Source organism: Nomascus leucogenys, chromosome 2, assembly GCF_006542625.1.
Source record: "Nomascus leucogenys isolate Asia chromosome 2, Asia_NLE_v1, whole genome shotgun sequence".
NCBI lineage: Eukaryota > Metazoa > Chordata > Mammalia > Primates > Hylobatidae > Nomascus > Nomascus leucogenys.
Window position 1 is genome coordinate 124,465,103 of NC_044382.1, and position 18,666 is coordinate 124,483,768.

At 40.1% G+C, this 18,666-nt stretch overlaps 1 protein-coding gene across 3 annotated transcripts in view; it reads right to left on the reverse strand.

Annotated features, from left to right (window-relative positions):
- The window catches only part of SEMA6A (semaphorin 6A), a 132,621-nt gene that overhangs the window by 50,726 nt on the left and 63,229 nt on the right, over nt 1-18,666 (reverse strand). For all 3 annotated transcript variants that reach the window (XM_003259863.3, XM_012505518.2, XM_030818064.1), the window contains exons 2-6: nt 11,354-11,491; nt 8,723-8,840; nt 3,874-3,934; nt 2,805-2,867; nt 1,971-2,072 (exon numbers count right to left, since the gene is read on the reverse strand). In XM_003259863.3, the coding sequence (XP_003259911.1) occupies nt 1,971-2,072; nt 2,805-2,867; nt 3,874-3,934; nt 8,723-8,840; nt 11,354-11,453 (444 nt within the window). In that variant the 5' untranslated portion in view covers nt 11,454-11,491. The remainder of the gene's footprint in view (nt 1-1,970; nt 2,073-2,804; nt 2,868-3,873; nt 3,935-8,722; nt 8,841-11,353; nt 11,492-18,666) is intronic.

Consider the following 18,666-nt stretch of genomic DNA (forward strand, 5'->3'; position numbering starts at 1 on the left):
TAAACTGATGGATCTTGTCTTTATACTTAAAAACTTGATCTTTGGTTTATGACAGACCTTTATGTATTAATTTTGATTTTTTAAAAATATTGCATTAAAAATCTAACATCTTAATTACTGAATTTTTTGGTGCCCCCTTGTATTTTGTGCCTGAGGCACCCTAATCCTGGCCCTGTTAGTGCCCATTTCCAAGTGTAAGATGGAAGATGAGTATGAGGGTCAAACAGACCCTGCCTTCACTGTACATGCCAAAAAAATACAGGGGGTTTTTCTAGTGAGCTTGCTGGTGCGGATTCCAGCCTATCATTGCTTTTCTCATTCTTCCCACTCCTAGGGTTTCACTTTATGCTGATGGAACCCAAATCTATATTTCTCCCCACATGTCTCTCTAAACCAAAGCTTACCGCTCCATCTTCTTGCTAGATAGCTCTATTCGTGTCCCATAGGCAGTGCTGTTCACAGTGCTTGGCATTCTCATACTGTGCAAAATGGAGCCCTTACCTTCACACTCCCCCAACCCCCAACCCCAATCTCACAGCTCTCCCTTTATTTCCTGTCTGAATTGGTGGCAGGCCCATCCATCTACTCACCAAGAGATGGCCTAGCAGTCATTCTTGACTCACCTCTCTCTCTTTATCCTGTGTTTATCAATTATTAAATCCTACCGGTTTTATCTATTCTCTTCCCTTCATACCTAGGGCCATCTACATCTCAAGCTTTTTTCTGTTAACACTTGTCATTTCATAGTCACACAATTCAGAATCAAATGAGATTTCTCAAGCTCAATAGGCCATTTCTTACTCCATGACTTTGTTCTTTCTGTTCCCTGCTAACTGGAATGCTTTTCTTCCTTCATTTGGCTAACTTCTCCTTACCCTTTAAGACAAAGGTTAGGCATTGCCTCATTCAATGCTTCACAAAAATTAATTAAACGCCTGTTTGGGAGGCACTATGTTAGGTTCTGGAGAATCACAGATGTGATCCCTGCCCTTGTAGAGCCTGTGTTTCCTAAGGGCGGTGGTATTTGTGTTCCAGGTGTGAGAACAACAGGTAGGAAAGTTTGAAGACAGGGGCTCATCTTCTGAAGCTTTCCCAGACTCCTCACCTCATGCATGGCAGGAACTTTTGTGTTGTGCTTCCATAATCCATTGCATGATGTCACCGTGCCAGCAACCCCATGAAATTGTCGTTTTCTTCTCCCTGCCTGGCTTCCCTAAGGTTTGAGGCCTCCTGTCTGTCTTTACAACCTCAGCGATGGGCCACAGTAGAAACACAGTACATGTTTCCTGAGAGAAAGGCTGGCAGAAAGATGGACAAGGAAAGCTAACAGTGGTGCAGCCAAGACCTCAGATCACTGCCACCTCTGCTTCCAGGCCTGGCGAGGTCCCTCCTCCTTTATCAGCACCTCTGTTAGCTGCATCAAAACCAGCTAGATTTGCTAAGTCTTTAAGAGGGCTTTTTCTCCCCCTTGCATAAAGCCAAAGTAAGTGAGGCCGTGGTCAAGAAAGCTGTGGTCAATGGAATTAAATTCCTGTGTTCTTATAGGAAAGTCTACAGTTTCAAATGCCATGATTTTGAGATACCTTTTAGAATAGAAATCACTCACCATGTAAGTGTGCTTTTGTGCTCAGAGGTTAGATAGCAGCGTGGGAGGGAGAAAAAAAATAGAGAGAGGAAATCCACATGGTGTACGTGGTAAGTATGTCAGTCTTCTGAACAATAGAGAAAAGGGCCTTACAGAAACTAACTTTGCTAGGCAGGCTCTTTAAAGATGTGTCAATCAATCCTGAACAAACAGGACGCTTAGAAGCCTGCTTAGGATCACTCGTGTGGAGCAATACATTAAGTTGAACAAGTGAGAGGAACTCAGGTGGTGTTGAATTACCCCTCTTAGGTTGCTGCAGGTACAATCACAGTAAATTATGAAATGCCTCCTGGCAGTGTGGTTCCAACCGACAAATAGCACTTACCTTATAGTTTCTGCAGGAAGGGTTGAAGGCATTAGTTCCACAGACAAACAATGCATCGTCATTTTTCTTTAGAAGAACTTTAATAAAGTTGTGGCACTCATCCTGCAAAATAATTCAAACTGTTTTGTATCATGTCCATTCAATACAGAAACTGATTCTTCACTGTATGCCATGGTCGGCTGACAATAAGGTTAAAATAGAGGTGGCTGAGGACTTCTCCCATTAAAAGTTCAAGTTCCTCCTGATGTTAAACCACAAGATGATGCCAACATCAACGATTACTCTTTCAACGGTAAATGAAAACAAGGCATAGAATGGAAGAGTGTGTGTTTATTTTATGTCACAAAAGGAAGGCAAGCCTGGAAATACCAACCCCCATCATATTAATTTTAATGCCAGATGCTCCAGCATTCCCTGATGTACAAAGCTGCTGGTTGAAGTGTGTTTTTATGTTGTTATATGACCAAAGGCACAAAACCCCGCATGTCGGCGGCAGCCTTTTATGAGCTCTTCCACAGACTCCCTGGGGGCCTTGGACTGCGGAGGTGGGCATCGGAGTGCACTCAGAAGACTCTGGGCAGCCGGCTTTGTGTCCATAATCCTGTGTGCGCCTAAGTAGTTCATGATGCAGACCTAGCAGCTGTTGTAATGTTTCATCACATTAAAAGCAAACTATTTTTGCAAATTAAAGCCTTCAATAAGTTGATGAGAAAAGCAATTACTGAGGGAAAAGGGAAAAAGCACAATCCATTCTACATCACAGTCTATGGCTGGAGACAACAGTCAAAAACTTAACCCAAAGTGGCAGCTGCAGGAGAAATGAAAATTGCCTACCTTATGTTTTCCCTTCATTCTGCATGTGTCTACATCAGCCTGTCTAGATTTCCATGTCAGTTTCTGCAGGGATCAAGAAAGAAATCAATTAGAGCCCAGAGGTTGTTGCATTTGATTTTAGAAGTAAGAGTTCCCTTGGGGAGACTAAAGGCTGAACATATATTTATTGAAAGCTTTCTGCACCCTTTCTCCATGATTAATTCACCATAACAACAAAAGATTCCAGATGAAAATGTTCGCTTAATGTTGAACTCCTATCTATTCATCAAACCACAAAATGGTCTTCTGTTTGAGATAAAGATCAAGGAGAAAAGAAAGAAGAATAAACAACAGTGTGGAAATTTTACATAAACTATCCAAATTAATTTGCCAAATTATGCTCATTTTGATAAAATATATGTCCTTGCCCTTTCAGATGATAAATCAATTTTTATCAAGAAGCCTTTTTTCTTAAAATACAGAAGTCATTTTCTTAAACATAAAGAGGACATTCAGTCTAGGTGGACAAAAATTTAATTCAGGTTATACTCCTTCACATAGGTTAATGGACTGAAGGGATCTTCTACTCCTATGGCACAGGTTTTATTAACTAAAATATCCCCATGTGGAGTTATGAGGAAAGCTTAGGTTATACTTTATGTCTGTCTGAAATGGGTTAACGATCAAGTTCCTGCACCACAACAGTCAAATCAAACTTAATACTGCAAGACATGGAAATACAACTTTGAAACCTTTGTAGAATGCATTTGTGGAACAAAATTTTACTTATGAAAACTGATATTTTCCTGAATAAATGAGGCAATATTTTTATAAAAGAAATGTAGAAATTACCTAAAACTTCAAAATGTATATATACACATAGATTTGATGAATAAAATATGAAGTACGTAACTGTTTCTGAACATGTATTAAATCCTAACCTATTCCCTAATTAGGATTTCACAAAATGCATGTTGGCATCTCTAAATTATGATTAGCTACATCATCTTAATGCACTTAAAATATATATTCTGTTCAAGAACTATCCAAAGGTCCTTCATTTTACAAATATGGTTTTAAAACAACTTACTTTGCTACAATAAATTTCTTCCGTGTGTGATGTGTCTATATCAACAGTATAAATATGGTCCCTATAGGCAAAGAAAAATTAACACAAGGTCAAACACAGAGTCAAAACAGTTCATTTTCTGCTTAATGAGTTATGTCTTATCAGGGCAGATAAGCCCATATCCATGTTCATGATATCCACATGCAAGAAGAAAAGAGCGCAGCCTTCAAGAGATGTCTCCGGATCCCATTTAGCACCTTCTGATAAATCAAGGCATTGTGCTCCAAGGAACATCTTTTATGAAAACTTTCCTGTATTAGCTCTTCTCTCTAACACTAGAGCTATAGCATCTGCATATATGTAGCTCAGAAGGGAGGGCTCTGAAAGTTAAATTGGCCCAAAGACTAGAACACAGATGGATTCGTGTGCTCTTTCATTATCTTCAAATACACGTACCAAATACTTGGTATTCAACATGCCACGTCTGTTCATCAAGAGGGCTAACAAAAAAATGATCTCCATCTCCATCTCTCTTTTGAAAATATATTTCCATCTTAACTTTGATTATTTGATAGACAGGATAGATGACGACAAAGGTAAAATTATTTCCAGAAGCCACTCTTTTCCTCATAATGATGGTCAATTAAAGTCTAAAATGTACTTAAGCTAAAGTTTACATTTCTTGCTTCTGTTCACCTTCCTGTTTTGCTGAGAATTGGGTTGTCTTTACAATTTGCTGCCAATCTAGCCTTGGAAGGGGAGAAAGAGAATCAGCAGCTCAGGTGTGGGGCTATATTTAAACATCCCCTTCTGTGTTAGCTGAGTACAAGGGCGTTTTTGTCTGGGATTCGTAAGAAAGAAAAGAAAAGAACTACACTCAACAGAGGAGATGGGGGGCTAGTGAGGGAAAGCAAAACAGCTCATTTTCCCTTGAAATAACATTGACTTTTTCTAAAATGCAGGAAGTCCTGGGGCTGGAAAATTACCCACAGCTTTAAACCAGGACCTCAAGTCTCCCATGCAGACTTTTAAATCCCTTCGTTACTTAAAAGAAAGAGTGGGGAGGTGATAAGAAAGGAATTATTTGCAGGATTCACATATATATATAATTTTTTTCAGTTCTTGGGAAATCTGTTTGCTTTTTGTTTTAGGAAAAATACAACAGAGAAAGATAACAGGCCGACTCATGTGAAAATAAAACGAGAAAATTCCCTTGCCAGCTAACTGTGAGTGTGCATGGTGGGAGCGGGGGAAGGGTGTGGTAAGGGGTGGATGAGTAGGGGCCTGTTTTGTAAATTGCTGAATAGGGAAGTTTCTTCAAACTTCAGTAGGCTGCCAGAATCACCCTGCCCTTTAATTTCAAAGCAGTTTTATTGCATTTGTTTATTACTTGCTTGACTTTATTGGTGGTGCTGTGGTCAGACTCATTATTGGAATGGAATTGCCTATTACTTTGGTATCAGGTTTGAGATGACTCGGGGCTTTTCCTTGCCTGCCTCCCCTCAAAACTTAAGTCAGAGCTGAACATATGAATTGTAAATGAACAACTGATTAATATGCATTGGCAGCTCCTCAGAAAGCTCTCAGATTGCCCCCTTTTGGCATGGCCTGTTTATGTTAATTAGCAGTTTAGAGATTAAAAAAGAAGAGGAATTTACAAAGTGGATAATAATAAAGCAGAATTGAAAGGGGTTCTTGCCACCAACCCTCACTCAGTCCCCCGGGTTCTGGATGGGACTTTGCTTGCGATTGCTGACACCAATTGTCTAGAAGAACTGGGAAGCCTTTTAAACATAGAATTCTGTGAATGAAATCTTCTTTTGGACAATGACAATCTTTTTCAATATCCAAAAGCTCACATGGCCTTAGCAAACAAAAATGGTGCTTTCTGGTAAACCACAGACCAGGGTCAGGGGTCATTCCCAACCATCTTAGTGTGCATCCCAGGTCTCATACGCTGTTCTTCCTGAATTAAGTTACTTGAACATAAACTGACTTAATCCTAGGACTTCCTCTTCGCCCTCCAGCAAGCACCACTGAATTGTGTTGCCATGGCTTGAACCTGGGCGGGCAGTGATGGGTGTGGGGGTGCGGGGAGGGATTCAGCTTTAAATCGTGTTACTTGCTGCCTAGAAACCTGGATCACTCAGAGCAATGTTGAGAAGTGTAAAATTCAAGTGAATTAAAGTTGGAAGTGTAAAAATAAAGTCTAAAATTGAAAGGAGAGAAGAGGCCCTAAATATGGTGGGCATGGAACTCCTTTAAGAATTTTTCTAAGGGTGTGTGTTGAGAGGAAGTGGCTGCGTATGGTGCGAAAACAAACATGTCAATGCTACAGTGATACAAACTTGACCTTTAGTAAAGATGAGTTTATTTGATAGTTTCAAAAATATTAGTGTGTTTCTTCTTTTCATCCTTCTATTTCTTCTTTTCCTTTGCTTCCTTGCGGTGAGGAGTTAGAGTAAAACTGTCTTGGTTTTAGTGAGCTAGACTAATGGTCACTTTTAAGTCTGCATAGGACCTTGCTCGTAAAACTCATGTAGCCCTGGGACCTGTGGTCCACGCCCTGCTAAATCATCAAGTACAAGGGCAGTCTGTTATACCATTTTTTCCCCCAGAGACTCAACTGGAAAGTGAACAATTCACAAGAGATTCTTAAGTCAACCTATTTCTCACAGATTCAATGTTTTATCATTTGTTTTGATCAGCCCTTAGATAATTGAGTATTAATGTCATTTTCCAACCCTATTACGTTTAGGAAAATAAAAGTGACATTTAAGAAGGAACTGGTATTCTATCAGAGAGGTGACTACTGAGCATCTTATGGAAATGCTTTATAATGGCTACTCATAATGACCATGTTCTTGGGCAACAGCTATTACAAGGGTATTCTCCGGACAAATGGTACCAGCTCTATTCCTCAGTATGCAACAAAGTACAAGGAATGACAGCATGGACTCTAGAGCAAGACCATCCTGGTTCAAATCCTGCCTCTGTCATTTTGGCCCCATCATTTCACCTATCTGTCCCTTGGATTCCTCCTATAAGACATGGGAACAATAATAGCTCCTTCTTAGAGGGTTGTTTCCAGGATTGGATGAATTGACATTCATAAAGAATCTAGAGCTATGTTTGTTAATTGTATGTGCACAGCATACTAGTTGTATACACTATATAAGTATTTGTAAAGTAAAACTTTAGGAAAGTATTTGGACATTGCTTCCTGCAGCCAAGTTAGGGGCAGTTTCAGGATGTTTTAGTCCAGCCCTTTTTTTTTTTTAGCTTTATGTTGCACACCTTATCACCTCAGAACATCTCAGTGTTTTAGAAGAATCAACCACTGTTATTTACTTGTTCTTTCCTTATGCCAGATAGAAACGATCTCCATTTCTAGGCCGGGCATGGTGGCTCACATTTGTAATTTCAGCACTTTGAGAGGTCGAGGCGGGTGGACCACTTGAAGGTCAGGAATTCGAGACCAGCCTGGCCAACATGGTGGAACCCCATCTCTACTAAAAATACAAAAATTAGCTGGGCGTGGTGGCGGGCACCTGTAGTCCCAGCTACTCAGGAAGCTGAGGCAGGAGAGTTGCTTTAACCCTGGTGGGGAGGAGGAGGTTGCAGTGAGCTGAGATCATGCCACTGCACTCCAGCCTGGACGATGGGAGTGAAACCCCGCCTCAAAAAAAAGCATAATCTCCGTTTCTTCTCCCCAGTGTGAAATGATTAAACAGTGTAGAGCCAAGAAAGACCACAGGGAACACTACAAGATAGTGCTCCATGTTGCTGCTCATTGGGAATTATTTTGAATAGCTACACACTCCCAAAATGGAGGATCATATATTGTTGGACTCCTTAGGGACTTCATTAAGGTAATCAAATACAACATCTCATTTGGCGGAGGATACTTATGGCCAGAGACGTTGTGGTCCGGCTAAATTAAGGGCAGAATTATAACAAAAGCCTAAATTTATGTGATCCCTGTTTGAGCCGTATTCTTACCATGCCATTCAGCCTTAAGACGTCAGTCTGTCTGGCTAAATAACATTTCCCCAATGGATAAGTATTTTTTTTACTAAAACCAAATTAGAACCTTCTGAAATATATATTATGCTTTCTTTGGTTGTCATTGCTGTTCTTTCAAAGTGATAATATAGATTATCACGATATATATGTTAACTGCAAAAATACAAATAGGTTTAATGCACACACCTACATTCACACTATATAATACATGTTTACACATTCAACTTAATTTAACAAATAAGTATTAGGCCAGATGAGGTGGCTCATGCCTGTAATCCCAGCACTTTTGGGAGGCCAAGGTGGGTGAATCACCTGAGGTCAGGAGTTCAAGATCAGCTTGACCAACATAGTGAAACCCTGTCTCTACTAAAAATACCAAATTAGCCGGGTGTGGTGGTGCATGCCTGTTATTCCAGCTACTTGGGAGGCTGAGGCAAGAGAATTGCTTGAACCCAGGAGAGGGAGGCTTCAGTGAGCTGAGATTGCACCACTGCACTCCAGCCTGGGCAACAAGAACGAAAACTCCATCTCAAACAAACAAACAAAGTATTAAGGAGCAGAGCATTCTAATGGGTGCTTGAATAAATATTTGCATATATGTTCAAGATAAACAGAGGATTATTTGAGTGTAAGTGCCCAAATATGCTATTATTTCTATTTAAATCCACATAGGGTTAAACAGACAGACAATTTTGAAATAATGATTGCTTGATAAAGGAGCCTTTAAATTAAATAACATTCTATTTAGAAACCTCAAGATCTTAAAAATAATGCATAGCTGGTAAATTTAGGACCTTGGACTTTTGGACACTCTGAAGGCAGACATGGGGAAAACGCCCCTTACCTAGCAGCAATGTAGAGGGTTCCGTTCATGATCATAATCATCTGGATGTCCAGCCTGTGCCTCTGTGTGGTGTTCCGTCCTGGCTTGTGGCCCACAAACACCGGATACTGTTTTGTATCTGTGAAAAGAGGAGATGGGGCAAGAAAGGAAAAGCAAATCAAGCCAGGAATTGACAGGGTAGGGAGGAGAGGGGGACAGGTCACAAAAGAAAGCCATGTTTAAGTCAGACCATGCCACCATTTTCCATTTCCATGAGTCTGCTATTTTAGGAAATATGATAGAAGAGTGCTCTTTAAGGTTCATCAAGTTACAGTTTCATTTCTAGATGATAATATGCCTGGATTTATATTTCTAAGTGGCACAAGTTTTGATTTGTCTCTCTTTCTCAGGGCTCAACTTGGTAGTGAACCCTTTGCATGAAGGTGCTCTTTTCTTCCACAGTTTTCTTTTCATCTTCTGTAGAGCTAAGCCTGAGGGGGCAGTCTGCCAAAGATCTTGTCTCGGGACAAAACTATTTCAAAGCAGCCTTCCCATCAATCACCACAAATGCAATGTGGTCTGGAGGCGAGAGCCCTTGTCCAGGAGCCAGAAGAAAAATACAGTCTCCACAGGCGTCCAGTTGGAATAATCCACTATTGAAGGCAGCCCTGAGAGGTTGTTTGGCATTCTAGGAACTGTGGGAAGTTCACTCTTGAGTTAAGCAATTGGCTAACAATTTCACAGAAATGTGGGCTTTCACAGGACAGGGTCAAACTGAGTGTAGCCAGTCAGGTGATCTGAAATTTTCCCTGACTTGGTGAGTCAATGAGCATATTTCTCTTTTCCTACAGTTCTCTTTGGCTGAGAGTGGCCAATCTGTATTGAGATCTGGCCTTTAAAAATACCTACATCTCAACATCTCTGCCTTTACACCTACAATCTCCAGAGCACTGGCGAGCCTCCAGAGAAACTCAGGAGGAAAGAAAGATGAGCCACATTTAAAAGGCACTTGTTTTCTGGAGAGGGGTGGGGGTGTATCTAATGACTAGAAAACCATTCACAGATTTATGCTTCGACCCTCACTTTACACCCTTGCAGTATCTGACCATTACTCACAGTGGGTATCTTATCAGGAGCCTTACTATATTTTATTTACAAGGGAGCTTGGTATAAGACAATCTCGTGCTTTCCCTTCCACTGCTTTGAAATTTCATGTACCCATTCATCAAGGAGATTGCTAGAACAACTCAAATGTCTCTGTGGTCAGGGATTTGAGTGATCACTGAGGGGTGGCTTACAGTAGTCCATTTGGGCTGGAGTCCCTTCTTTTTTTGTGAGACAGAGTCTCACTCTGTCACCAGGCTGGAGTGCAGTGGTGTGATCTCGGCTTACTACAGTGTCCGCCTCCCCGATTCAAGCTATTCCACTGCCTCAGCCTCCTGTAGCTGGGACTACAGGCACGCACCACCATGCCCGGCTGATTTTTTTTTCTTTTGTATTTTAGTAGAGACAGGTTTCACCATGTTGACCAGGATGGTCTCCATCCTCTGACCTTGTGATCAGCCCACCTCAGCCTCCCAAAGTGCTGGGATTACAGGCATGAGCCACCACACCCTGCCCTGGAGTCCCTTCTATACTCGGGCATCCAAGACAGAAAACTTACCACTAATGGAAATAAATAAATGTTTATTAAGTTTGGAACCTTGAGTTAGGTGGACTCTGCTATTTCAGGAGTGATGAACTTGAACTACACATTTGGTCTTAATAATGCCCTTTGACTTTGGACTCTCTAATTGTTTTGTGTGTCAGCTTTGCTACCTCATTTTCTTCCAACCCAGAAAGAACAGCTGAACACTGGTCATATTTGGATCTCCTTAGTATGCCATATTAATGTTAGACACATTTGTATGGCTCTCTCAGTTTTTGTTTGGGGGTAATTACTATGAAAAGAGATATTTAGAAAAAAATGCTCTCTTACATTTTTACTGTAATAAAATAGTTAAGTTTTTTGAAGGGCATGAAAAAAAAGTGGCAAATTGAATGTTCCATCCAACACCTAGGCAGGACTCTCCTCTTTTGAGGAGACAGCTGAATTCTTAATCATGTCAGTATCTACTCCTGACAATGAAGCAGAGACCAAAGGAAGGTTATAAACAGTTAAAATCGGTCCTCTATAAATTAATTACTCTTTACCCAAGTCTATTAACTATGTAACTTCTAAGTCTAAAAAAAAAAAATTTCTCTGGAGTACTCCAAAATGGTCATTATTTTTTGTTCATATTTTGCAACAGTCCCTACATATGACTTATATATAAAGGTGAGTAATACTGCCAATACCCAGATCATAGTGATATTCTCCCACAGAGCTGATTTTAAGGCATGAACACTGTGACCTCCATGTAGTAGCTGAGACTTCATCAGGGTTACGAGGGGCGTTTCAAATCCTCACACTTGTCCCCACAACAACATCTGAGGGAGTTATAGAAAAATCATCCTATCAATTTGACTAGACTTGAATTATCCACCTTTGCCACGTACAGAGGACTAATAAGTCACCTTTTCTATTTCATTTTTCATTTTTATTTTTTGCTAGGCTGATTCAGGCTAAAATGTTCTCAAAGGGAGACAGTGAGTGAGACCATGGATACTTACAGTTGCCATGCGAAATACTGATTGGCTCAGAATCTTCTGGGAAACCAGCCCCAGCAAAGTGTAGCAGTGTGAAATATAGCAGCAAGGCTTCTGACCTCATAGTAGTTCAGCGGGGAGACTTTATTTCTCTACTTCACCCTGCCAAAAAGTAAAGAACAGATTTTTTTCCAAGTCAGCTTTGTTCAATGCCATAAAATGAAATACCCTGAAAGATAAATTCAAGAGCAAAAAAAGGCTTCTGCTTTACATCTTCTACATGGTAAATTCGTTGATTTTTGTGTTTGGAACTTGTACCCGTTATCTACTGCTACCTCCTTCCCCACGCATCTGAGCCCTTTTGCAAAGTTTCTCCAATATGGGACAAAGAGCTTCAGTTCCTTTATCCTGAGCCATCTTTAGGCTTTTATAGATGGCTATTTCACAGTCATGAACCTCTGCATTCAAAAATCACTCAGAAATTTGAGGTGACTGCCAATATTGAAAAATAGGAGATTTTTGATATTAATCTAGATTTTTCAGCTTCTTTGTAAAAATCAAAATACCTGCCATACTGACCTAAATGACAGTTTCCCTTAGGCACCACCTCCAACACACAGGTACACAGACACACGCACACACATACACATCTATAACTCGTCCTGTTTACTAATTTCCATTACCTGCTTGACTTCTTAATTGAGATATTCACCCCTGACTTATGTCATTCTACAGTGACTTAGACATAAATAAATAAAATCACACAATCTATAAAGAGAAGTAGGCAGATCTTTTCACATTCTGAAGATTACTACATGGAGAATCTGAAACTGCATTCTGAAATGGTATTGTTGATTTAAAAAGTCATATCTCTATATATTTTAGTCTCAATACTTCCTTGCAGTGAAATCGCAGTGAATAAAAATGTCAGATATACTGTTCTACCCATCTGTATTTTCTTGACGAAGCTCTTTATGTACAGAAAAATTCTCCTAAATCTTGGAAATAAAAACAATCCCATGTGGGACTGCTGGATACGGTGGAAAAAAAAATACTCATAATACCGTAAATATCACTTAATTCTCAGGCATATTGCAAATAAGCATTGCTCTATCATGAAAATTAATGTAAAATGAGGATATCTTTCATCTTCCCAGAGCAGTAAACTCTTTGAAGTAGCCTGCCAAAGATTATCTTTTTTGAACAAAGCTATTTTACAGTAATCCATCAATCATTTAAGATTTGTATGTAGAAATGTCAAACTTAGTAACCTAGACGTCTTTGAAAGTTAATTTGGCAAACAAACTGCTAACTTACGCTTTTTGGAACACCATTTTGATTATATACCTATGTCTCTTTTCTTCATGCCAAAAAAGTATTAATCAGTCCCAAGTGTTGCACTGTAACTTATAATTTCACAGACACAGCTGGGTCTTAATCATTTCTTCAATTGAAAAGTGCACATTAATTAATTTGCTTTATCTTGAAAACCAAAGAGGGAGACAGATTGAGAGAAAAGCCTAAACAATTCCATGTCTCCATCTCTGATGTGTACATTAAAATTAAACTTTAAATGATTACTTGTTCATAAGGGTGAACCATTATGAAGAGACATAAACATGTATTTATTTGACAGGTGAAAAGCAAGAGTCTACTCATTCATTTATTTGCCAGTTCTTCGTATCCTAGAAAATCTGAACTCAAAGGAAAGAAGCTCTGAAGTGCCCTGATTTGCTTCTCATGGCACCTGTTCAGTACAGCTTTAAAGGGGAGAAATAAATAACAAAAGTAAAACATAAACAAGACACCAGTCAGCTGTTAGATTTTAGGAGAGAAAGCATCTGGCTGGAGGGGGAGAGGGCAGGGAGAACTGGCAACTTTTGCCAGGAGCTCTAGAATAGTATTATAAAGAAGCATATTGCCTCAGAGAATTTGCAGCATATAATGAAAGAAAGGAAACTCAACAGGCTAATTCTCTTTCCTTTAGAAATGTTTAGAGATGTATGTATGCTTTTAAGGCTTAATTTTTCTTGACATGACAAATGAGTCTCCATCCTTCAAAAACTGCATTCATCTTTGTACAAATGTACTATAAGCTAACAAGACAATGTCCTGCTACTTTATTATATCCCCCAGTTTTAATTTTTTCCATCTTAAGATTGCATATGTCAAATGCGAAATTCTCAACCCCAGAAGCTGGCAGGAAGAGCAATGCATGCAGAAGAAATCTATTATGTAAGTCAGTGGCTATTCTGGCTATCCCTGCAGCCAGCATCATGGCTGAGAAATGTCATTTAAGTATCTCCAGGTTTACAGCAGGGCTCTCTGCCAGGAAAAATAGCTGTTTTATATGTCTTTCTATCATTATATTATCAGGTAGTTAAAATGTACATCATATGGGTGAAAGTGCTCTGGAAGTATTGTTCAATCTCAGTCCACATGAACACTTTAAAATTTTCTTCAGTTGAAGTTTTGATGTATTATTCCCTTTCTACTCAATTTTGGGCCCTAACCCTTGTAAATATGTAGACAATAAATTTTCTTGTTGAAATGATTACTTTGCGGAGGGATCCCAATTCCATTACATTGTCATTTCTCATCCAAAGAACACAGGCTTGGGTCTCAGGATTCCTAAGATGATGCAATACAGACTTGCACCAGCCCAGGAGAACAAAAACAAGAACTTAACACTGAGTTTATAAACCCTGAGCGAGCTGTGTTGCTGCAATTTAAGGGGCTGTTTAAGTCACTTTCAAAACTTTGAAAAGTGCTACCCACATGTAGCATATTTATAGGTATCTGCAAACATTTGTCGATTTCCGTGTCTGTGACTGTGCTTATATAGGCTAAATATAACTTAGACTGAAGCAGCTATTCAGAAAATTAGATAAAGGAAGACTGTCAATATAAGGATTCTAAATAAAAACATTTACTTCATAAGTAAGCCTATTATATCTGAATTTTCCATCTGCTTGTCTCAGCCTTTCACTCTTCTTAGCCTGAAGTGAAATGGCCTTTGTAAAACATACCATTACTACAAAGTTATAATCCTAATTTGCCCCAAACCCCCAAATTCACAGAAAACCTTAAGAACATCCTTCATTTTAATAGGCATCTGCTTGGTGAATCCGTCAGCTCTATTTAGGTTCATCTGAAATTAATTGGTATTGACTTTCTACACCCAAACAAAATTTTTTTTCACAATAATTTTTCACTACAGTTTTTAAGCCCAAATTGGATCACAGAACTGTGATGTACAAATGGTGTTGTGATTATTGGTTGCCATGAGCCAAATGAACCATGCAGAATGCTAATTGGGCAGGAAAGTAGCTTTCAGGTACTCCAGATTGAAGATGAAACAAAGGAGACCAAAAGAAGGACTCTCTGAGAACCCTGTGAATGCATTCATGCTGATAATTTTTTAAAAATAATAAATTCTTTTCAATTACTAGAGCTTCCATTTATGCACACCCCTACCTCTCACACCCTTGATGTACAGCGGATCATTGTGTCAGCCAAGCATGAAGCAAAAGGGATGGCAGTGGAGCTGGAAATGATTACAGAGTCAGAGAATGAGTCCATCAATTGCCACATCTTACTTCTGATGAGTCAGTTTAATAAGCCACGAGGACTGGGAAGCCATGACAAGTGGACCCAGCCAGAGTACCACTCAGGCTAACCCCTGACACTACTTCTAATCCTCTGCCCAACTATTCCTCCAAATCCTGCCCTGGAAAATTCTATGGGGGCTCACAAACTCATAGTATCTGGCAGAAGCTAACTCACAGAGAAGAAAAAAACTAGATTAGCAGCATGGAGGGAAAAATAGGAGATTTAATAAACAACTCCAGATTTCTGACTTCTTAAAAAAAATCAGAGGTTTGGCTTTGCTAGTCCAAGTCCCCACCTGACAAAACTCTGGAGTTGAGCATTGGCTGCCCCAAATAGGGCTCTCTCCAGTTGGAAACATTCCCACTCCTTCCCACTCTCTTAGGAGGCCTTCCTTACCCATTAACCTCACCTGCCTGCCCTTGAAGGCTCTGAGGGAACCTTTATGCTACCCAGGTACAGGACATCAACGTTGCTGCATGAGGTATTCTGTTCCTCTTGACCATCATCTGCAAGTGGCTGAGCAGCCTTAGCAAGTGGACCATGTGGAACCCACTGTCTAGACACAAATTAATGAACATTGCTTGTTTTAGAGACCCGGCTGGGCTGCCCCACAAACTGTCTACAGGTCCAGTTGCAGCAAACGGTGCATAAATGCTTGGTGCATCAAGTTGCATGGAGGACTTGACTGTACGAATACAATTTGTGTCTGATTTGGTAGACATGGCAGCATCTTCCAGAATGTTGGCACACAAGCAAGATTTAATAATAAGTGATAGTGATGTGAAAAATAATATATCTGGATTTGCAAATACAAAATGCTTTTAACAACTCCAAGTGTGGACTTGAAATAAAGAGGAAACGATAATAGTGGCACTATTTTTCCCTGAGGAAAGTCACTTACTACCATGTTTCAGTAATTCTTTTAAAAAGCTCATTTTCTAATATCATATGAAGTTTTAAAGATAACCAACAATTCACGCTGTCATTAACAGAAGGAAGGGCACATTAATGGTGTTGACTTTGGGCAAGTTAGTCAGCCTCACTAGCTCCTAGTTTCCTCACCTGTAAAATGAAAGGATATGAAATGTAATGGTCTATAAGATTCCTCTGGCTCTGTGATTGTACTGTTCTAAGGGATTCTGCCCCAGTGAAGAAGGGTGTGTGTGTGTGTGTGTGTGTGCGTGTGTGTGTGCGTGCGTGTGACAGAGAGAGAGAGAGAGAGAGACAGCGTGCGATTAGGAAGGATGGTACAGGGAGTGGCCTGCCTCTGGGTCATGTTGTAACACATTCCAAAGCCAGGAACGTCACCTGGAGAGATGAGGCAGGGGTGAGAGGGGGAATAAGGTGACCAGGGCTGAGGCGGGGTGAGGTGCTGGACCTCCACACACCTTTCTTCTTTGTCCTAAAGGCACTAGAAATGTAGTTGGGCTCTTGTTGTTGTGTCAGCCACTCTCTGAGATCACCACAGAGGGCAGGCAGAACAAGTTCTATGCAGCGGGGCAAGTGACCTTTCCAAAACAAACTGAGGAACAGGGCTTATTTTTCCCTCTACACTCTTTGCTGGTTGCTCCTAAGCAGCATGTGGTTTGGCAACTCTAGGGATAATCAGCGTGTCAATGTGTGGTACTGTTTGTGGCAAGCATGAGGGGTAGAACGAACTCTCTTCGATGTAGCTCTCACTGGACTGCAATAGGCACATCATGAAAATTGGTGAAAAGTTCATCAAGTGAGAGCAAAGAAATCCCAGCATGCTATACTGCCTAGTCTCAACTTCAGGACACAGTTCAAGTAGATAAGCAGTTCTAATCTCACCACAGAGAACACTGTTGTTACTATTTAATCTTATTTAGACTTCAGTTGAGTTTTACACTAAATCTAAAATTTTCATTTTTATTAACTCAAGTTTTTGGACCTCATCATCTTTGTCTGTACAGTGTGACTGCCTCCAAAAGTCTGAATTGAAATTGATTTAAAAGCTCCTACGTGAACTCAAACTATTGCAATAACATAGGAGAGCAGAAAAGAGCAGAGGGTGAAACCTGGGCTTTGAAACCCTCTGCCCCCTTACTAGCTGGGACCTCTAACAAGATGCTTAAGCTCTTTGAGCCTTAGTTTCCCCTTCTTCATATGGGTAAAATAGAGTCTTGGAGACTCTCCATAGTCCTCAATAAATGTTTGTTTATTCTTCAGCTAAGATACTAAAAATTACTTTTTAATAGCTTTTCTTGGACTTCCTTACAAAATTCTCGGGGAGGTCCTAGATTAGCTTCTAGTGTTCTACTGCTTCAGTGGGAGAAGTCTCCTTCTCTCCCTCCCTCCTTCTCTCTCCCCCACCCACTTTAAGTCACTAAGCTTCCTATCTCTGGAGGTGGTCACTTGGAGAGGCTGGAAAGTTTGTCTTGGGAGTCACATAAACTTTGTGTGGTTTTTAAAAAATGTAAATCTTGGCACTCACACTAATGCAAAGAAATATAATGATGTGGAAAATAAAGAAAGGACTGGGTGGAAGTGGAGGTCTACTGAGTATCTTCTGTGTGCAGGGTACATATGCCTATGCCTATTACTTTATTGAAACATCACAGCAACCCAGAGAGACAGGCCTTATTATCTCCGTTGTAAACACAAGAGTAAACTGCAATTCAGGGAGGTTAAGTAACATGTCTAGCCAGCACATAGTAAATACAGTCGTCCTTCAGTATCTGTGAGGGATTGGTCCCAGGACCTCCCAAAGATTCCAAAATCTGGGGATGCTCAAGTCCCTTGAATAAAATGATATAGTTTTTGCATGTAACCTATGCACATCCTCCCGTATATTTAAATCATCTCTAGATTATTTATAATACATAATACAATGTAAATGCTATGTAAATCATTGTTTCACTGTATTGCTTAGGGAAAAGTGACAAGAAAAAGAAGTCTGTAGATGTCCAGTACAGATGCTATTTTTTAAAAAAAATTTTCTATCAGCGGTTGGTTGAATCCACTGCTGTGGAACCCATGGATAGAGAGGGCCAAATGTATTTACAGCACAGTAGTCAAAGGGCAAAGACAAAACTCAAAGCCAGGTCTGTATAATGCCAAAGTTTATGTCCTTTCCAAGGCATTAAAGAAAAAGGAACAGAAGAAAGGTTGGAAGCGAAAGCTGCTGGCATAAATGGAAACTGCACTTAAGATCATATATAGGCTGATGCATATATGCTTATGTGGACGAAGTGGCTGAAAGTCCCTAATGGCTTCAGTAATAAAAATCTATAAAGGGAGTACACAGTTGCTCCCAAACATGTAGGCATGCAAAGCCTCATTCCACTTTATGGCCCTATGATTGCAGCCTTAAGGTGATAGAAAGATGCAAATGCTTCTCAACCAGTTTTAGGAGAAATTGATTCTCTCATGAACACCACTGTGTTAAGTGGAACCACTTGCCTACTTGCAGCCTCCCTCAACCATGATGTTTTAACATCAACACATCATAGAGAACAGTGTCAGTTGCAAAGGGTAAGAACGAAGTTGCTTGCTTCAGTAGCTGATAGGATAAACAGATGTGGACATATCTCAAGTCAGTAAGGAACCTCTGTCCAGAGAGAGATGGGAAAGCAGGTGTTTTTGCTGAATATCCAGCTGGCGACCTGCTTCACAGAGACTGAAACTGCTGATCATTCTTGCACCAGAGGAAAATTTAAAGAAGTAATGAGTGTTTAAATAGTAGGCATCCTTCACTGACCTGG